This window comes from Lottia gigantea (genome assembly GCF_000327385.1).
Source record: "Lottia gigantea unplaced genomic scaffold LOTGIsca_47, whole genome shotgun sequence".
Lineage (NCBI taxonomy): Eukaryota > Metazoa > Mollusca > Gastropoda > Lottiidae > Lottia > Lottia gigantea.
Genome location: NW_008709640.1, coordinates 358,247 through 378,058, shown reverse-complemented (window position 1 = coordinate 378,058; position 19,812 = coordinate 358,247). Strand labels below are relative to the sequence as shown.

General features: G+C 34.0%; 3 protein-coding genes across 3 annotated transcripts; 1 reads left to right on the top strand and 2 right to left on the bottom strand.

The window, feature by feature from the left end:
- Nucleotides 1–3,114: 3,114 nt before the first annotated feature.
- On the bottom strand, nt 3,115–4,893 carry LOTGIDRAFT_234127 (hypothetical protein; the record flags this gene model as incomplete). The annotated part of the gene is made up of 3 exons (XM_009061271.1): nt 4,678–4,893; nt 3,988–4,360; nt 3,115–3,476 (listed from the first exon to the last, which is right to left on the bottom strand). The coding sequence occupies exons 1-3, from the start codon at nt 4,840–4,842 to the stop codon at nt 3,115–3,117; spliced, it is 900 nt and encodes a 299-aa protein (XP_009059519.1). The 5' UTR covers nt 4,843–4,893.
- Nucleotides 4,894–7,800: 2,907 nt separating this feature from the next.
- On the bottom strand, nt 7,801–11,755 carry LOTGIDRAFT_96362 (hypothetical protein; the record flags this gene model as incomplete). Its single annotated transcript, XM_009061270.1, has 4 exons — nt 7,801–7,904; nt 10,128–10,228; nt 10,750–11,024; nt 11,600–11,755. Coding segments are annotated over 4 exons (636 nt in total), but the record flags the coding sequence as incomplete, so codon positions are not given.
- Nucleotides 11,756–13,942: 2,187 nt separating this feature from the next.
- Nucleotides 13,943–19,435, top strand: LOTGIDRAFT_218516 (hypothetical protein; the record flags this gene model as incomplete). Its single annotated transcript, XM_009061269.1, has 7 exons — nt 13,943–14,297; nt 15,842–16,077; nt 16,489–16,717; nt 17,012–17,130; nt 17,369–17,531; nt 17,914–18,138; nt 19,224–19,435. The coding sequence occupies exons 1-7, from the start codon at nt 14,171–14,173 to the stop codon at nt 19,433–19,435; spliced, it is 1,311 nt and encodes a 436-aa protein (XP_009059517.1). The 5' UTR covers nt 13,943–14,170.
- Nucleotides 19,436–19,812: the final 377 nt, after the last annotated feature.

The following is a 19,812-nucleotide window of genomic DNA, read 5'->3' as shown; positions in this document are numbered from 1 at the left end:
TTTTAAATATCTAAACAGCCTGGGGCAAACAATAACCTAACATGGATGCTCTTTTTTCAATCTAACCCACCAATAACACCTCATAACCAATCGAAATTGGAAAACTAAGTACCATACAGGTATCTATCATTGTGATGAAAAATAACACATAATAGGCAACAGAACTATGTGGAGAGTTTTAAAAGATAGGTACCGTAAACTTTTGTTCCTGTAAGATAGCCTTGGCCTAAGTGTGTGAATTATGTGTGGATAATGAAGAATAGTCCGAGATTGTCTTTAACATCTGACCACAATGTTTTCAGGATGCATTTTTCCAATCATATTTACTATGCTTGCAATATCATTTTAATTGTTTTAGTGTTGATGAAAATCTTCAACGACAACAAATTGAAAGTTTATTTATGGATGGTTCAGTAACCTAATGGGTTCCTTACACACCTTTTTGAAGGATGTGCTGTTAACCACTTAAGAGTGTAATATAATCAAACCTGATGCCTATATTTCTTTTCCTTTGGACCCTTAAACACGTTGAAAAGTTTATGTTGAATATTTTTGTGCAGAAAAACATTTATATAGACATAGATCTTCACCAATAAATGTTTAATTTACGTCTGACTTTATATGCCGGCGTGGACGAATATTAAAACATTATTACATATCAAATGTGTATACCTGCTGTAGATTCATCTATCTCGATGTCAATGTCTTCTGTCATCGAAACAGGCTCCGGCTGTCGAATTTCTGCAGCCGTCGCCATTTTGGTCACCAATACGAAATCAAAGTGAAAATCTTTTCCCTATGTGACCAGTTAGCAAGATTCTAATGAGGTAAATGTAAAACAGATACGCTTGTGTATCGGCTTCACTGAATACAGACTCTCTGGACTTCGTTTTTAAGCCAAAAAAGCGTTCAATATAATAAAATTATTGTGTTTTTACACTGCTGACAGACATATTTTCCTACGCATGCGCTAATCATTAGCGGAAGTTAATCAACCTCCCTTTAGTCTATTTTTAGAATCGTCACGGTGGGTGTGGTCATTAATAAAGGCACAAAATGGTTTAAAGAGCACCCAAGCTATAATTTTTCTGATAATATTTTAGACTTAAACCAAAAGGCTAAATTTTTGGCTACTTTTTTATTCTAGGATATGATTTTTGGCAAATCTTGGAAAGTTAATATTCCTTAAGCACAAAATAAAAAACTAAAAAAAAAAAAAATTAAAAGGCTATAAAATTAAAATGGTTCTTATTAATTTTGAGAATCCCATCGGTATGTCCACTGGTACGAATTATTTATATTCTTAAACATGACGTGGAGGGCTGAAATTGAATCAGCCCGAATCCGAATCCGACTTGATATCACTTTAATTAAATTCTGTGTAGTCTGAAGTAGTCAAAACTATCAAGAGTTGTTTCCCATCGCCCACACCAAACTCTGTCTTGCCTAAAATGTCCGTCGATCAAGATACACTTGACACCAAGAACATTTTCTTATGCAGAAATAAAATCTTTCGGTGATCAAACTTATTTTACAGGTAAGAAAGAAGAAAAAACAACAACATAAACAAATTCTCACATTTATTCAATAAGAGATAATAACAATAGGACCCCGTTCCTTTTACATTACAGACATAAAAAGATATAGGAATACAAATACAGGACTTTTTGTATAATATGATATATGCTCGATTTTAATGCTGAAAAGTGGTATACGATAAGTTGAAATCAAATAGGGTGGATAAGAGAAAAGGTATGAGTTTTTTTGAATCTTGATCAAATATTATGATGAGATGTCCAGATGATCCGGGCTATGACTATACTTGATAACCAAGCTGTATAATCTTCCATGTGGTGCAATCGAACCTTTAATACAAAAAAAGTTGCAAATAGCAACTCGCACACAACTGAAGAACGGAATGGCACATTTTGTCTCTCATCTAGATACTACAAATATTCGGGCTCTACCCTTCTACTCAATGAAATTTGTAAACAATAAAAATGCAGAGGCTCATAAAAATTGGAACTTCAAAATCAAGATTTATTTTGCAAAGTTAATATTTTTGCCAAATTATATACGAGTACATGTAATTCCGAACAAACAGTAACTCTGGGGTCAAGAATATGCCAACTGATTAGACCAATTATCACCAATCAGTGTCAAGCAGTTTGGATTTGTACACAATTGTTGAATATTTAACGGCGTTCAGAGATAGGTTTACGATTGGATATTTTAACTTTGGCGAAGAGGAATATTTATAATAGGAAAATTTCCGGGTTTAAAATCGACCATTGGATTCGAATGTTCATATGGAAGGTTCGTTATCTGCAACCAATGTATTTCTGTATTGCATAATCGTATTCCTTTTATGAAAAGTTCTTTCGCTGCTACCAAAATATTGCTGTATTGTATTGTTATGGCCTCTGATAGTTCTTTTGACAGTTGTCGGCTTCACCAGCCAGAGACTGAAATAGAGTCAGCAAGTTTCGGACTACCATCAGCTGTCAACCCGAATATTTGGATGAGAGTAGTGGAAAAAATGAATCATGTTTATAATTAGTACATTAAAGTCGTATATATTCACAATGAATTTATAAATTTACAGTGATGCGAGCTACATGTGTTTAATCATAATAGTATGTACAAATAAAATATCTATCACAGAATAACTTATTTTGAGACCAACAGTCCATCTAAAAGCAAAATATATTCAACCTATCCCTTGCATAACCTACAATTGAATGGCTTGATATTAAATCCAAAAACACCCTACTTGCAACAACTGAGCCAGCCGGAAGTACAAAATAATTCAGAATAGATAACGCTCAATGATTTATGGGAAATAATCTGTTTACTTCCGGTTGGGTTGTTTGGGTGAGTGTGTTAAATACAAAACCTCAATAGCTAAAGTACTATTTCAAACAAAGTTATGGTAGTAATTTTCCACAAAATGGCACCGTATCTTCATAAGAAAAGAATCAAGCCCCAAGCCAACGAATTTCAAGGAACGATATTGGCTCAAATCATTTGGTTTTATACATTTCCTATAGCTTTTGAAACCCGACATCTGAAAACAAAACCATTTCGTTGTCAGAGTTTAACTATACCAACTCACTATCTACGAGGTAAGCGACAGTTTCTGCATAGAGCTGGACAATTTTGCTCTATTCTACAGTAAAATATACAAATATTTTCACATGGTTTTCGATTGTCTATGGGATATGGTCGCTGTGTATGTGGTACATAGGGCGTTGTACGTCGTTGTGTAATCGGTGGTACATAAGGCGTTGTACGTCGTTGTGTAATCGGTGGTGGTACATAAGGTGTTGTACGTCGTTGTGTAATCGGGGGTACATAAGGCGTTGTACGTCGTTGTGTAATCGGTGGACTATAAGTGACGACACCACCACCATTTATGGATATATCAGCACAACTGTAGAAATGTTCTTGTTTATTGCCGTATCCTATATTTTGTGCTGAAAAAATGAAAAAATCATACATGAAACATAAGATTGTGGTTCTGTAAGCTGTGAAATCCCATCTCGCCTGATCAAAGTAAGCGGTAATGTGGAATGCTAAACACAACTATAGATCCTGTAACAGAATTAAAACACAGAGAGAAAACAGCAATATTTCTGTGAAAACAGAAATTGAAGACAAAACTGGGACTATACAGTCATATAGCCTACTTTCCGGGATGCAAGGGGTAAGTTATGCAAGGAATAGGAACACTTTCCCTTGGTGCTGAAGATTTTTCAACACGGTAAGGGTAAGGCAAAAAGTATCGATTTATTCTTGCTGATGTTTTGGGTCGTAAAGATTTCAATGCGGTTTTAAAATTTTATAATTGGTGTAAAAGCCCAATTGCAAACTTTTATCAAAAAATATTTTGAGAACATAAAAATTTTGATTGCTTTAGCCTGACGATGTATCGCGATTGTCATATCAGAAAAGGTGTTTGGATATGAAAAACTGAATTATTCTTACCTGCAATGTATTTCCATCTGAACACACATTGGCTACATACTAGCGTTTGTGGTAGATACACATCTATTTCGTAGTTGTCGTTATTTTTATTGACAGGATAAGTATAACCCTGATTGGTACGTAGAACATATTGGTTCATACATTGCTCCGTAGCTCTTATAAAATTACTATTGGTTGGGCATATTCTAAATTCAAAATAGCCACCATGATTGGCCGTCAGTTGAATCTTTGCCTTGAGAGCTTGACCACGTTGGTAGGTGCGAACTATGATGCCACGACCATATTTTCCACCAGCTTCATTATCTCTGGGTATAGGTGACTGATAAGGATCTCCACAAACACCACATCTACCACCGTTTACATCCCACAAATTCTGCAATATAATGGATGAAATATTTTTCCCTAATGTCTAAATGCATACATTTTAGAGATACCACAAATAAATATTTATAAAAACGAAGTCTGATTTTACAATTTTTACCATTCACTGAGCAAAATATTCAGATATATTCTCATTAAATATGCGCCATATCCCTATTCTTTACGACTGAAAAATACGATGATATTAAGAATATCACATTGTAAAATGATAATACCAAATTCAGTTACATAATTATCCTATATGAATACCAGGATCTCAGAAATGTCCCCAAATTAATCAAAGTATCAAAAACAAGAAATGTTACTTACGGTCAATCCACCACAATAAACTTCCATATCATTGTAATTTTTGGGAGCATTAGGAAATTCTCGCCACAGTGAACTTCTTCCTGGAAGATCATTCATTCTTCCATGAGATAAAATTCCTTCAAATAACATGGCGAAAATATAAAAGCTCATGAAATAGCCAGCCATGGTGGTATATTTAAAAGCACACCAAAGGTCGTTGTTGGTTGTATATAGAATGAAGGACCAAGGATGTATCCCTGTAAAGACCCTCTTTTATACCCAATCTAATGTATGCATGATTTAAAGCAAATATTGACCCGGTATTACTTATCTTTTTCTATTCTGACTCAGCAATTGTAGAGAAGTACCTTAACAAGAATATTTCATTGTCAATCTTCAACAATGACCACAATTAAACAAAGTGGGTCTTACTCATACTCAAATGTTTATTTAAGAATAAACTATAATTATGTGTTTTCCTACACTCTCTGCAATTTAATAGACGAACAGACTTGAAAAGACTTTAATTTTGTAAATATTGTCAATAAATGAGAAATTTTGATGCATTGTGTTTCAGATTTTGTACTCAAAACACGATTTTTTTTATTCAATTATCACATCCTCATCCTGTCTGATTCTCAGAAGTTTGTCATTTCTATTTAAAATATTAATATAATACAGCAATTGAATATCCTGGTCAAAATCAACAAACAACCTTCCAATAATTGACCCCCCTATCCTTGTAGGAGTGGGAAATTTCACTTTTTCCTATTGATTATTTTTTTGGCAATTTACAGTGCTAAATTCAAAGGTATGACAAATTTCTAAAAATAAAGAATATTATGTCCTGTATAGGGACCGGCTTCAAATAACAAAACTCCAATATTGCAACATATCATACCATAAAATAGGGCATGTAAAACAATGCAAAAAGTAAGACACAAAAAATTTATTAACAGAAGAATTTTTTGATGCTTAGATTCGTTGAAAGGAAAATACCAAAGATCATACGATCGACAATCTATTATATATTTCAAGTGAATCTTGTCTTAAAGAATTTGAAACAGGGTTTCTCCTAGATTACCAGAATGGCTTGGTCGACCATTATTCAAGGTCGTCATAGAGTATTCAAACGATCGCAAGAATTAAAGATGGGATACTATTTATTACAGCCATGCATCATCTACTTAATCAAGTCTGCGGACGTCCATGTTCCTTGAGCAAAGTTACACGATAATGATCATGTATAGATGTAAGTAATCATCGTACCGTTGCTAAAGGGACATGGCAGAATTCAAGCGTTTAATTCTAACTGTGGAACATTATCTAATTATCTGAGGATTGCTGTATCACTTTCTTTCTTTCATTCATTCAATGTGAAAAAGTACTGATCAAATGAAGCCATTTAAAGTGAGTCTGTACTGGAAGTCGTGGCTAATAATTGACCTTATAATTAGAATTACTTGACAAATATTATGAATTGATGTCGGAGTGAATCACTTTTATTAAAGGGATACAGTGGTTTACTCTACATTTTACGCCACTTTTTAGAATGGTATTCTGGCACAAGATTTGTCTGGAATTAAATAAAAGTCATCTATAATCTATGTGCTGAAGTGAAGATAGTTTCCAATTATCTTATGCTGTTATCAGATATCTATTTATATTTATCTGTAGGCCTACAGCTCAATGATATATTCTGATTATATGTATGGTGAAACCCGAACAAAGATTATGCTCTTCTACAAAGTGATAAGGACTGCTGGAATTCTCCCGAAAAAGAGCTCTGCTCTAACCACGCCTAATTTACCTGGAATTGTATATATTAAAAAAACAGTTCTACGTCGGGAAACGCTGCATCATTCTCCTATGCAGATATCGCCGATATAACAAAGTGGTCACTTAGATTATATTGTTATTATTTCATTCGGTAAGGTTATAATAGTAATTTTTTCAGATGAAAAAAATAGACAGCTACACCCCTTCAAGTAAATGAAATACGGTCACGATGTGTCAATATGTAAAACATACTGGCACATAAAGGAATCTACCTATTAATTTACAGTGTACTACAATAGTACTATAAAGGTACAATGATGTTATCAAATCTCAACTGGTATGACGTCAGTAGCCTACACTTGAAGATTTTTCAAGGCCAAATGAAAAGAGTAAAAGAGCGCTTGGGCGAAGGCCTACTCGCAAATGAATATTCTGAGACCCTTTGTAAAGAGCGTCCCAAACATTGTCACCTGTATTCTTCATGTTTCCATCTCAGTCAGAGAATCATTCATTCTTGTATCCATCATTTATAAGACCATCATGATCATGATCTCTATTATACCATGTGCTGTGCCGGTTGTAGCAATCTAGAAGGAATTGGTTACATCCAACTCAGGGCTAAAGCACAGTTCAACCGCACTTCTTCACTTAGAACCCAGTCGACTAGGTAGTAATCAGAATGTATAACCATGTCTCCCTTCCCCGACACAGTACATGTTGTAATGGAGCTTTCTAGGGGTATAAAATATTTGGTGGGTAGATAAATAACTATACTTGAACAAGAGATTCTTTACTAAAGGGAAGTTTACAATTCAAATTGACCTCAATATTTAACAATTTCCATTCAACGAAAACTGCACTTTCTCTGCAAACAAACGATGCGAAGAAGTCATCATATAAATTGGTTAAACCACATAGAACACTAACCCGGAAGTAGAATAAAGAGGTCACATGCATAGATAATGCTTCTTGAAAACAAGATAAACGTACAGGATGATAGCAACTTTATTTTGGATATGAAAATCGAAAACAATCATCACAATACGGAGGACATTTTCCATTTCTGGTACAGAATTTGAAACAGAAATCAAAGCATTCGTCTACATTTTTGGGAATAGTATTTTCATTGATTGGACGTTTGTAAGGTATAGCTTCTGTAGTTGTTCTTCTGATAGGATGAGCAGTGGTTGTTGACATTTCAGTTGCTCGTTTAGTGGTGCGTTTAGGTTGGTACCAAGGATTTTTAGTGGGTTTGGTGATCAAAGGCTTTAACCATGGGCGGGATGTGACAGGTTTGGGGTCGGCTGGTTTGACTGTGTTATCCGGTTTAGGACCAGGAAAGACTTTGAGTCCGGTTTTCCCTGTAGTGGTTATAGCTATATCTGAACAAGAGTAAAATTCTTCCTGTTTTGGTCCACATCCAATACAGCACGACTCTGTGTTACTGTTAAAACATCCGAACGAATTACCTGAAATATAATATTTACATGTGTCGTGAGCCATAAATTTGTATGTGTCGACCAAAGGTCCACTTCGGAGAGGAAATATTTCTTACTACCTTCAATTTGCATCATCAAAACACCATTTAACATTAAAAACATTTAGCAGCAAAATTTCGAATGGCATATAGGCATACACTCACACGACAGAGAGCAGGAGATTTGCGCATATCGTATTAGTAAAGAGATCCAAGACCGTAGCGTAATGGAGGTAACGATGATCGTTGAATCGACAAGATTTGTCTTTTTTCCAATGATTTCATAAGCCGCGTTTACACTGCCAAGACTCGGTCTAGATAATTTGTGGCTGTCTAAACGCGGCTATAGACCTAGACCCTTCTTTGCCTCATTTTAACTTGAAGAGCACTACAGCCTTGTAAGTTGTAATGTGTATAACAATATCAAGTTTCAAACAAATCTGTCTAACCTAGCATTCATATGCAAATTTCGATTGAATCAAGAGCGTCTGTTTCTTTTAAGGAAGTTAATATCATGGAGTACATGAGTGACTTATCATGACCCTGACCTAATTTCAGAGCTATAAAGATTGACAATGAGGTTATTTTCTACGAACAGTTATCAGATAATCTGACCAAACCAAACCCAACCAACGACTACCAATCAACAAGAATTACCATGATCAGAACGAGTTTGGAAGAAGATCGAGGGACTCACGCCACACCACCCTGGGCCGAATTTCACCACCATTTCATTCGACCCGACCAGATCTTACGAGGTAACAGCAACAGTACAGCATCATCCAATTTGAACCAATCCAACTACGACTACCAACAACTACCTAGTTTGCGATATCAGCATCCGCTGGAAGCGAACGTTAACTTGTCATCTACCAACCAACCAACCTTATTGTCTACTTCAGTGACTCTCACCCAGAGTAGGCCTAACTGCTTATTTACGCTGATTGACATCCCCTTTCTGCAGGTGGTCCGTTGGTGTTTTATGAACCAAGTTTGAGAAGTTAAAAATTTATGTTCATTTTAAGAGGTAGTATCTCTTTAATGCAAGAACATTTTTATGATTGTCGTAGCCTATTCTTTAGACAGGTCTTTATACCCTAATATTACCTCCCTTGAACTAGAAATTTTGAAAAGCGTGTTTATTGTGAAACCTACTTGAGATTCTTCTTAGGATATGCTATTTGGTTTGAGTATCTTGATTGTTTAAAATTTCGTATTGTAAACTTTGTTGTGTGTGCTATATGAAAAGCGAGAGCAATTAAAGGAATGCCCCAGTTCTTTCCGCGGATACCATCATTAGATGTGTTAAACGTCGTACGCTGTTGCTAAAAGAGCATGGCAGATATCTGGTTTGGTCATTCTTAAAAATCCTATCAAAAGTATTCAGTATAAAGTTTCTTTGCAGTAAAACCTCACAAATTTTACCTTAGACATATATATTATATATAATCAAAAATATCAAAAAACATTGCCCAACGGAAACTTGCAACAGTCGCAAATAATCTAAGCATATCCAATTAACACTATCAGTGAAAACGTATTCTCAGTTACAATCACAAGTCAATTCTTCACATTTTAGTCACTTTAAGGGGAATAGCTCGACGAAGAACATAGACAGTATTATAGGCTTGCTTATCACCCCAATATCATATATTAAATTTTTATCTTTTTATATAGCGTCATTTAACTGTATGTAACCTAGTTTTTAATTGTAATTTACTTGTCTAGCTAAAGTAAATAAAGTTAAAGAACTAGTTATACAATTGATTGAAAAGACATTTGGATAATACGATATTCAACAATGCAACAATTTAAATTGGCAACTTCATACAGTGTGCAATGGGGAAACAATTGTCTTTAACAATGTTTAAACCAAGGCCCCGTGTGCTACAGGCTGTGCACGTTAAAGATCCCGAGACAGTTGGAAATCGAAAAAAAATCCATTCATTTCATTTCATTTCATATAACAATGTTTAGCGTCATGCTATAAGTGGCCTTGTTGGTGTCTTCACATAATTATCCCCCCTTCCGTATTCGCCCCATCCCATATCGCACCTTGTTTTTTCGCCCTTCATCCATATCTATCCTTACCATTACACTCCTGTCTATTTCACCCTTTCCCAACAGGACAAAGGGTGATTGGGAAAGAGGAAGAACAGAAAGAAAAGGAAGGGACAATAAGGGTTTTTGTTTCTAGTTTGTTGCTACAGCCTACCTGTATGGTATCGCCATTGTAAAACACAATGTTTACAGGTTAAGTATTGTGGTAGCTCCAGTTTTACAGTAAAATTACCATTGTGCTTCGGTAAATCAAATCTGAAATCAAAATGGTTATATTATTTAAATAGAACAAATACTTTTCGAGTTTTGATGGGATATGCTTGGGTTTCGCAATAGTGACGTCATATCGTTTTCTTGAAGTACATAAACTCACACGTCGACTGAAAATTTGAATAGAACAGAAAGAATAAAAGGTAGCCCGGTAGCACCAATGCGTGTGGTATTATAGAGGTAGGCTATATTGGATCAATAGAAATGTGTTCTATATTAACGAAGTATACCATACTGTTCATATTATCCCAAAGGTCAAGAAATGTGGCAAATAATTCGATGTTTGAAGACGAAACTAATTTTGAATGGTATAAATCAATTCCTGTGGGCCAAAAAAAAAGTCTTATAAATAAATGCAAGAGCAGTTGATCATCGACACCAACACCTAAAATCGGGCAATGGCTATTTACCACGTATCAATTTTGAAATGGAAGTTAATCGCGCTACTCGGAAACATGCTGGTAAGCTGGTAAGGGAAGAACGGAATAGTGATCAAGATGTCTTACTTAGTCTCGCCATTGATCTGTCTCAAGAGGTACTGATCCAGGCATTTCTGAGTCGCTCTCTTCTTTGGATCATTAGTTGGACAAATTCTGAACTCAAAATAGCCTTTATGGTTCGCAGTTACTTGAACCACAGCTTCTAAAATGCCCCCTTGTTTATACTCTTCCACAATGATTCCCAGTCCATAAGTACCACCAGCTTCATTAGATCGTGGTATCTTTTCTTCCCAGCTATCTCCACAAACACCACACTGGCCGTCCAGGTTACTCCATTGTTTCTGTGAATTAAACATCAAGAACTGTTTTCCAGTGAAATTTCGATGATACACTTAGGATAAATAGATGCAGAAAATTTTACCTGTTACAATTTTATTTCTGTATTATTGGGTTGATTAAGACAGTCATGCTATTAGCCTACACCCCATCTTCAGGTTTTCTCATTCCAACAACCAGACGACTCGACTTTTACAAGAAGTGTCAATTAATACAATAGCAAATATTTTACAGATTTGCACCGTGGCAGAAGTTTCTGTTACAGTGCTGACATTACATTATGAATATTTATCGTAAACAGTGCTAGAATGTGATATATTTTATAACCTTAAGCTTTCTGAAGTTTTCGCTCAATGACCGTGTGTAATAGCCTACTATTTGTTACATATTTGTTATACAAAGGTTTTCATTCGCGAAGCAGGGCATATCATTCGCCCTTAAGGATACCTGATACCATGCACTCTGGGTTTGTCATGTTGATACCCTTTTGACTAAAGCATGAATTTGGTGTTATACAACTTTCAATTCATCTCAATATTACCTAATAAACGTTACGTTTAGTTCATAAAATCACACTTACCCCGAATCCACCACAATTCAATTCATTATCATTATAATTAACAGGTGTATCATATCCTTCTCTCCACATATACGATCGAGATGCTGGTTTACATAATTTGGCATGGGATTCAATATACTCTACACATAATCCTAATAACAAAAATTGAAATATAAGAAACATGGTCAGTCAATAAAAACTGTCGACACTGTTCGCAATCTTGAAGAAGAAAGACCTTCTTTAGAGATATTCAGAAATACCAAACCCATCGTAATTATCCAAAAAATCTTTTACTAACAAAATAAGATTAGTGTATATTGTTCTTTTATCAGCCTTTCTTATAAAAGACTTTTGTTTTGAAATAATATAAAATCACAGCACGTAGTAGAGGTGGGAAAGGGTCACTTGCATCATAAAGAAACAAATTCCGTTTAGATAATTGCACATGTACCTGTTAATTCCACCATTAAACTATATAAACTGAGTATACTTACATTATATTATCGTTCTTTATTTTAAAGGTATACTAACTTTGAAGATGGCCAAAAAATTGAATTTTTTTAAATTTGGCCAAAATGAGTCATTGTTCATCTGTGGACTTACCTGGTGTCAAAACTATACGATAGAATCCCAAAACTAAGTAATAATCGCTAAGAAGCGTTTTTCAATAATTACGTAGTTTAATGAATATTTTTTTTATACAGGTTATATTCTTTAGTCACGGCACCTTGTAAGTCCAACTAATGATTATATACACTTGATGGCCAAGTTTGAGACTTTAGATCTTATATGTTCATGCTAAGAGATAGGACCTACATAGTTTTCTTCCTATTACTTTATACATACATACAACAGATGGATAAACTGCCTAGCAATGCAAATAACTTTCTTTCCTTTTTCTTTGACTCTTCGTAACTTTGCCTTCACAATGGTTATTCTCATCCAGTCTATATTTTTAAAAACGGTTACCTCCCATACATTTATAAGTTTGTGCAGTTTAAGATATTTTACTGTAATTTCCTATTATAATAATGGTGCAAAACAAATAACCGTAAACATAATAATATTTTCGTTATAATTAACACATTAAATAATTCTCGTGACCGTAACATCATACTGTAATTATTTTACAATAAACATAATGTTATGTACGGGACTGTAACTTTTGTGACAATAAACATGGCATTATAATATGTTCTGGACATTTAACACTCTTCCGCAAATTTTCTGACAATAAACATAAAGGGAAATATAATGTTCTGGACACCGTTCTGTAACTTTAACTTGTCATCTACCTACCTACCCAACCGTTCTGTAACTTTATTGACGAAAAAATAAAACAAGATAAAATGTTAGTAACAGTTGAGTATAAAATTGTCTTAACAGTTCTATGTAATTTCTATCATAGTTAAAGATAATATGATGTTTTATGAAATTAAAATGAAAACATAGCTTAGTAATTCAGTTTATTGTAGTAAATTGTAATGATATGATATAGTATTACTCTTCTATACAATCTCTCTCTCCAACCAATTATTCACCGTCATATCATACTTTGAGAGCAGGTTACCATAACCTATTATTGCGATTTGCATGGTAATGTTATACTAATATTAATTTGAGAGAATCGATACAGGTGAAATTTAGATCAAGTTCAAGAGTTCAATATGCTGATAAAAAACTTTTAAAAAAGTAAATTTGATGTTTGTAACATACTGGACTGAATTAATTCGTTTTGATCGTGGTCATCCAATATTTTATATAAATGATTAACCACCAAAATAATTCAACACTTGTTTCATTAAAAATAATAATTAATTTTCTCAAATGAGTATAAATATGAGTGGAATAATAGAATTCCACAGTTCCAGTATTTTCCATCTTACATCTCGTATGTATATTTGAATCTTAACTAACTACGTTAAGGAGAACAAATAACGTAGTTAGTATTTGTAAAGAAGTCTTCATATATACACAGGAGCTGGGACGCTAGAGCATAGACCTGCACTATAATATCATTCAAGTCGCACTATGTTTCTAATTGTATATATAACTTTGGATAAAAGAAGAGAGTGATCATGCATACTTGAACTGTTTCCGGATGTTATGTTTAGTGTAATTCAATCATCAGTGGATATGCTGGAAATATGTAGCTGTGTAATATTACTATATTAGTTTATACGAATTTATCTATTAATATATTACACTGTTGGCGAAAGGCATTTCGACTTCAAAGAATTAGTATTATACACCAATTAAGAATAGGCAAGTGGACATTCATATACGAATTTATTTCTATATTCATGTACACCGATTACGATAGGTCAAGTCGACATCAGATATAAATAGAATTCCTTCGACTGTTAACAATATAGGCTATCGATAGAACATCACAATACATACAGCTCTGTAAACCTTCAAACATCTGAAGTATATTCTTGGACAAAGTAAGTCAGTTAGTTTAGCAGTAAACAGATCAGCAAAAAGTGGGTCACATTAAAAAGAGAATTTAGATACGTGACGCCATCTGTTTCAAGAATTACTACTTCATCGTGAATGAAACTGTGATCCTAGTGTAATTAAATCGTCGTCATGGCAGACCATTTAACAATTCCACAGTTAATTATGAAGAAAAGGAATAAAGAAGAATTGTCCAAACAGGACATCCAAGATTTTATCGATGCTGTGGTCCAGGACAAAGCAGAAGGAGTACAAATCGGTAAGATTTTTGTCTTTTTCTTGGTAGCCAAATTTAAACAATTGCATATCGATATAAATTTATAACCAATGTATATAATATACTGTAGAGTATTGTGTTATGAAATATTCTTAAAAGCCACACCTTTATGCACTTCGTTCCAAAGCGTTAGCTTAAACAAGTCCTTTTTTGCACACAATATTCCCTGTGATATTCATGATAAAGGAAGTAAAAATGTCCTTCATTTCCACGATATATAATTGCATATGTAGGGCCTTTACTTAAAATTCACAAAATCTAGTCAATGCATGCCAAATTTCTTTATATAATGGTTTAATAAATCCAGAATACCATGTTTTAAGTATTTGAAATTACTTATATACAATATAACATAATATAAACATATAATTATTTATTACAATATAACATAATATAAACATAACATAACATATAATTATTTATTACAATATAACATAATATAAACATAACATAACATATAATTATTTATTACAATATAATGTAGGAACAAAAACTCTTTTCAAAAATGATATAAACTGACTGCAGTTTTACGCCCTCATCTTCTGCACCTAATTGAACTAATTAAAACGGGCAACGCCATGGCATTCAGTGTGCAATGAGGCAAATTTTTCCAGGAAAGAAGCATTAGCCTTCCCGAATCGGAATGACAAATTCAATAGCACAGGCTATAAAAATATATTGTGTGGTAGATCGAGCCACTGTCCTCGCCCTACTTTCGTCGATTAACACATTAGTAGTTGCTCCTGTCATGAAGACTTTGCACTGATATAAGATAAATACGAATACGTATCATTTTCATATTAGTTTTGTTTGACAGAGGACAATTTTCAGTAGAAAGTTAATGAAAGGGAATTTTTTTTTTGTAATAAATGTAGCCTTGCCAAATTTAGCCTTAAATATATTTTTATAAATGAAAAGTCATTCTAAAACTATCAGTTCTGATTTGCTCCATTTACAAATGATATGGGTAAAATACGATATAATAAATTAAGATGACTCAGTGGTGTTCCTTTATCGTTGATTATAGGTTATAAATTTCAAATGAATTGCCTAGTTGTAGAAAACAGTTTTTATATACATATAATATATAAACATATATGAAACAAATAGCCATTTTAAAAAACAAAAATGTCTCGCAGAGGTTGAAAAGAGTATTCTCATATTTAAGTTAAAAAAAAATAATTAATCATGTTTTGCAATAGCATCCAAAAATGTACTAAATCAATTGTTCTAATTAGATACAGATGACATTTTCGGAGTTTGTGTTGATATAGATCAATCAAACTAGATATCGACAACCCGTAATACTTTTAACAATAATAATCCTGCATGGCGCTTCGTTTCGAATCTCCTCCACAACAGTTGAGATTGACCAGCTTCAGGTGGCTGACGCCGCAACAACATAGTAGTATTCATCATCTATCTCCATCAGCCCATTTAGCAAGGACGTAAAACTTCATTATTTTCACTATTATATATTGCTACAGAATATTAATATGAAATTTTCCATTTTTTTTTTCTTTTAGGCGCCATGCTGATGGCCATGTTACTCAATGATCTGACAGTGACAGAAACAACACATTTAACAAATGTCATGATGAATTCAGGGGACACATTAAAATGGCCGGAGGAATGGAACGGTTCATTGGTTGATAAACATAGTACTGGTGGAGTTGGAGATAAAATTAGTCTTGTTTTGGCCCCAGCTTTAGCAGCGTGTAGTTTGAAGGCAAGTTTGACATCAGAGATAAAAATCCTCCCAGTTAGAGGATTTGAATTTACGTGCTAATGCTATTTGCTTGGACGTCGAACGATAACGCTTGGTGTTTTTCTTTCCTGAATTACCCGTACCGATTTACAGCCCGGTGGACTAGAATGATTAGGGAAAGATGACTTATTCAGGGTCAACTGATTAAGGCATACACATACCGAACGAGATAAGAACCAACAGGTTACTAGTAGAAGTCTTCCCTTATCAACGCAGTAGTCAACTATATTTCACACAATTATCATGTATTCTGTACACGTTAAATTGATATGATTTGAGTTGGATGCTGGTATCTAAATTTATAAATATAAATCTAATATATAACTTTCTAGAGGTAAATCTTTAGAAAGTGGAACATCCTTTGAATTTTAGTAGTTTAATAAATTTTATAATTTGTACCGTCAGGTTCCAATGATATCTGGAAGAGGTCTTGGACACACTGGTGGCACATTAGACAAAGTAGAATCCATCCCAGGATTTCAGGTTGCCATAAAAACAGATCAAATGGTGGACATATTAAGAAGCGTTGGTTGTTGTATCGTCGGGCAGACGTCCAATTTATGTCCAGCAGATGGTGTTTTATATAAATCACGTGATGTAACAGGAACCGTTGACCACATAGGTTTAATAGCAGGTATATATAGAATAGAATACAATAGAATACAATACAATACAATACAATACAATACAATACAATACAATACAATACAATACAATACAATACAATACAATACAATACAATACCATACCATACCCCTTGTGGCCTTGTTTTTCACTTTTACCATTAAATCCTGGAAATTGTACATATTGTATCGTGTACACTTAGAGGGTATGTGTACACATGGTGGGTGTACACCTAATGTACTGTTTACATTGTACATTGACTAATTTGATCGCCAATTTATTCATCATTATACCATTGTTCTAGCCTCTATCGTTTCCAAAAAGGCTGCTGAGAATGTGAACGCTCTAGTTTTAGACGTCAAAGCTGGTAAAGGTGCTTTCTGTGAAACTGTGGAGAAGGCACATATTTTAGCAGATCGTATGGTAAGTTTACCCATTTCTAAAAATAGCGACATGGAACCAATTACTTTAAAATACGCAGAACGAAGATTAATATTTCTGGTGGTCGATATTCTACCTAACGATATGCTATTCATGTCTGGTAATCTCCTGGATCAAAATCTTTGCTACAAAAAGACTTGCGGCGTATGATGTGATGCATGTGACTTTACGACGAGGGTTCGAATTAAGATTGAAACTGCAAGTTTTATTGTTGTTTTAGGTACAGGCTGGTAAGGGAATGAATATAAAGACATCAGCTGTTATAACTGACATGAACTCCCCTATTGGTAGAATGATTGGTAACGCTCTAGAGGTTATAGAAGCTATTGAGTGTTTACATGGTGACGGTCCTCAAGATATCAATGAGCTTGTTGAACAATTGGGTAATAAAACTTAAGTAAATTTCTTCTCATATATAATACATTCTAGCCTTACCTTGGAATTACCGGTTATTTATGGCTAATTCATTTTAATATTATGAATATTAGCCAGTGGTTGGTTATTCCTATCTAAAATATCTCTAGATTTAATTTTAGATGATTGATTTATTACTATAAGTGGTTCGTTGCCTCACTCTTTGGGCCCTACACAGTCTTCCACTCTTAAATTAACAAACCTTTAGAGACACTGACGATTACCAAAAAACATTACTAGGGGGGCGTGGCTTATTATGTTAATCTCGAAACTATCTATTAAAGCACATGTGTATTATTTTTGTGATCGCTTTGAATTTTATAGTTTGTATTTAATCCAAGTATTTTGCAGGTGGACAACTTTTATTATCTATTGGTCAAGTCGAGACTATAGAAAATGGAAAAGAAAAGATTAAACGGACACTGACTGATGGTACAGCTTTAAAGAAATTCTGTGCTATGTGTGAAGCTCAAGGAGTAGCAGAAAACTTTGCTGAAAAGTTGTGTACAAAGGGTGATATTTCACATCTTCTGCCTAAAGCTCAACACAAAACACCGATTAAAAGCAGACTGTCTGGTAAGAATTTGGTGTGGCTTGAATTATTTTGCGAGGTACCACAGTAGTTATCTTGGGAAATGAGAAGAAAACTTTTTAGATCTTAGATTTTGCAACTGAGATAATGTTAAAGGGACAGATGTGCCATTTTTGTTACCAGTCATTCTTCAGTCTCAGAAACGGGAATATTTTAGCCAAGCCAATCAGTATAGTGTTCACAGCTTTCCGTGGAAATCTTAACCTTCAAATCCATGTGTCAAGAGTTATGAATGTTAAAATGACGACTCGTTAAGTTAAGGTACTCTGTGATATATATAAGACATATAGAAACAGTGAATAAAATCCCTACTTTGAAATATTATTAAAGGAACTATGCGATTTTCATACATTTCTAGTACTTCTGAAGACTAGTTACATATATTCAAGACTAAATTCAACCCCCGAAAATGTCACATATTGTTCCTTTAAGAGCTGCCCAAAAAGAATCATTTATTAGCATCCAATTATTCATAAAGCAAACTGTTCTAGAATATCTTGATCTGCGTGTATTGGAAATTCTCAACTCGATGAATATTGATGAATAGATTCTAGAAACAAGTATGTTTGTACCTATACATAATCCAAAAAAAGACTGTATACTTCTTCAATCGAGAGAAAAGTTATCAAATTTTTGTGGAACTGATGATGACATTAGAATAAATTTATACTCTATATATGTCGCTTATAGGTGTGTGTAAAAATGATAACCACGTTAGTCTATGCCTTGATTCTTGTAAATATTGCTTGACATCTAATACACGCAACAATGCTTACCATTGTTAGTATTGTATATATACAGACTGTCTATTTATTGCCATTTATCAAGATTTGATTTGAAATTGGGGTTTTGGCAGGTACTTGTAACGAGTGTTGATCGAGATTATTCAAATTGAAGACTTTACCGATACTTTTTATTAGTAACAAGTGCCTTGTTTATTATTATATCATGACTATATGGGCATTATGTCAATATTTGATTTGGAATTCGGATTCGGCAGTTTGGTGAATGAATGCTTCTCGAGATTATTAAATTGATCCTTGCCGTTACTTTGTTGGTTATATTTTAGGTACAATATCAACAATAGATGCCATGGAATGTGCTCGAATAGCCCAGTCATTAGGAGCAGGTAGAACAAAATCTGATGACAAGTTGAAAAACGGAGTTGGACTTGAGTTACTGGTCAAAGTTGGTTCCGAAATAAAAGAAGGTAAGCTGGCTATAAATAGAAATTTTATCTTTTTAAAAATTAACCCTTTTAATATCAGAAGACCAAAATAATGAATTGAATTTTGACACTTCTTTGGTTCAATTTAGCGGTAAACCTTTTTTCTATTCATCTGAACGACAAGACCGTCAAGTTATGTTGAGGTGAACCTTGGAGTAATGACTGAACCAATAGAGGTATGGACTCGCCAATGAGCATACAGACCCCTTCCTCCATTTCCCCCTCTTGAAAAATGGCTTGTACTCCCACTTGTTACTCCATTTAACTATTAACAAATTTAGAAATATAAATTTTATGTGTTCCTACCCCAAAATATGTGTCAATTCGATTCATTTTTCCGATTATTTCTATGGGAGAATCCTTCAGGTTTTCGACTATGACGCCTCCACAGATTGGTCACATTTTGAATTCAGCCTCGAAAATTACACCC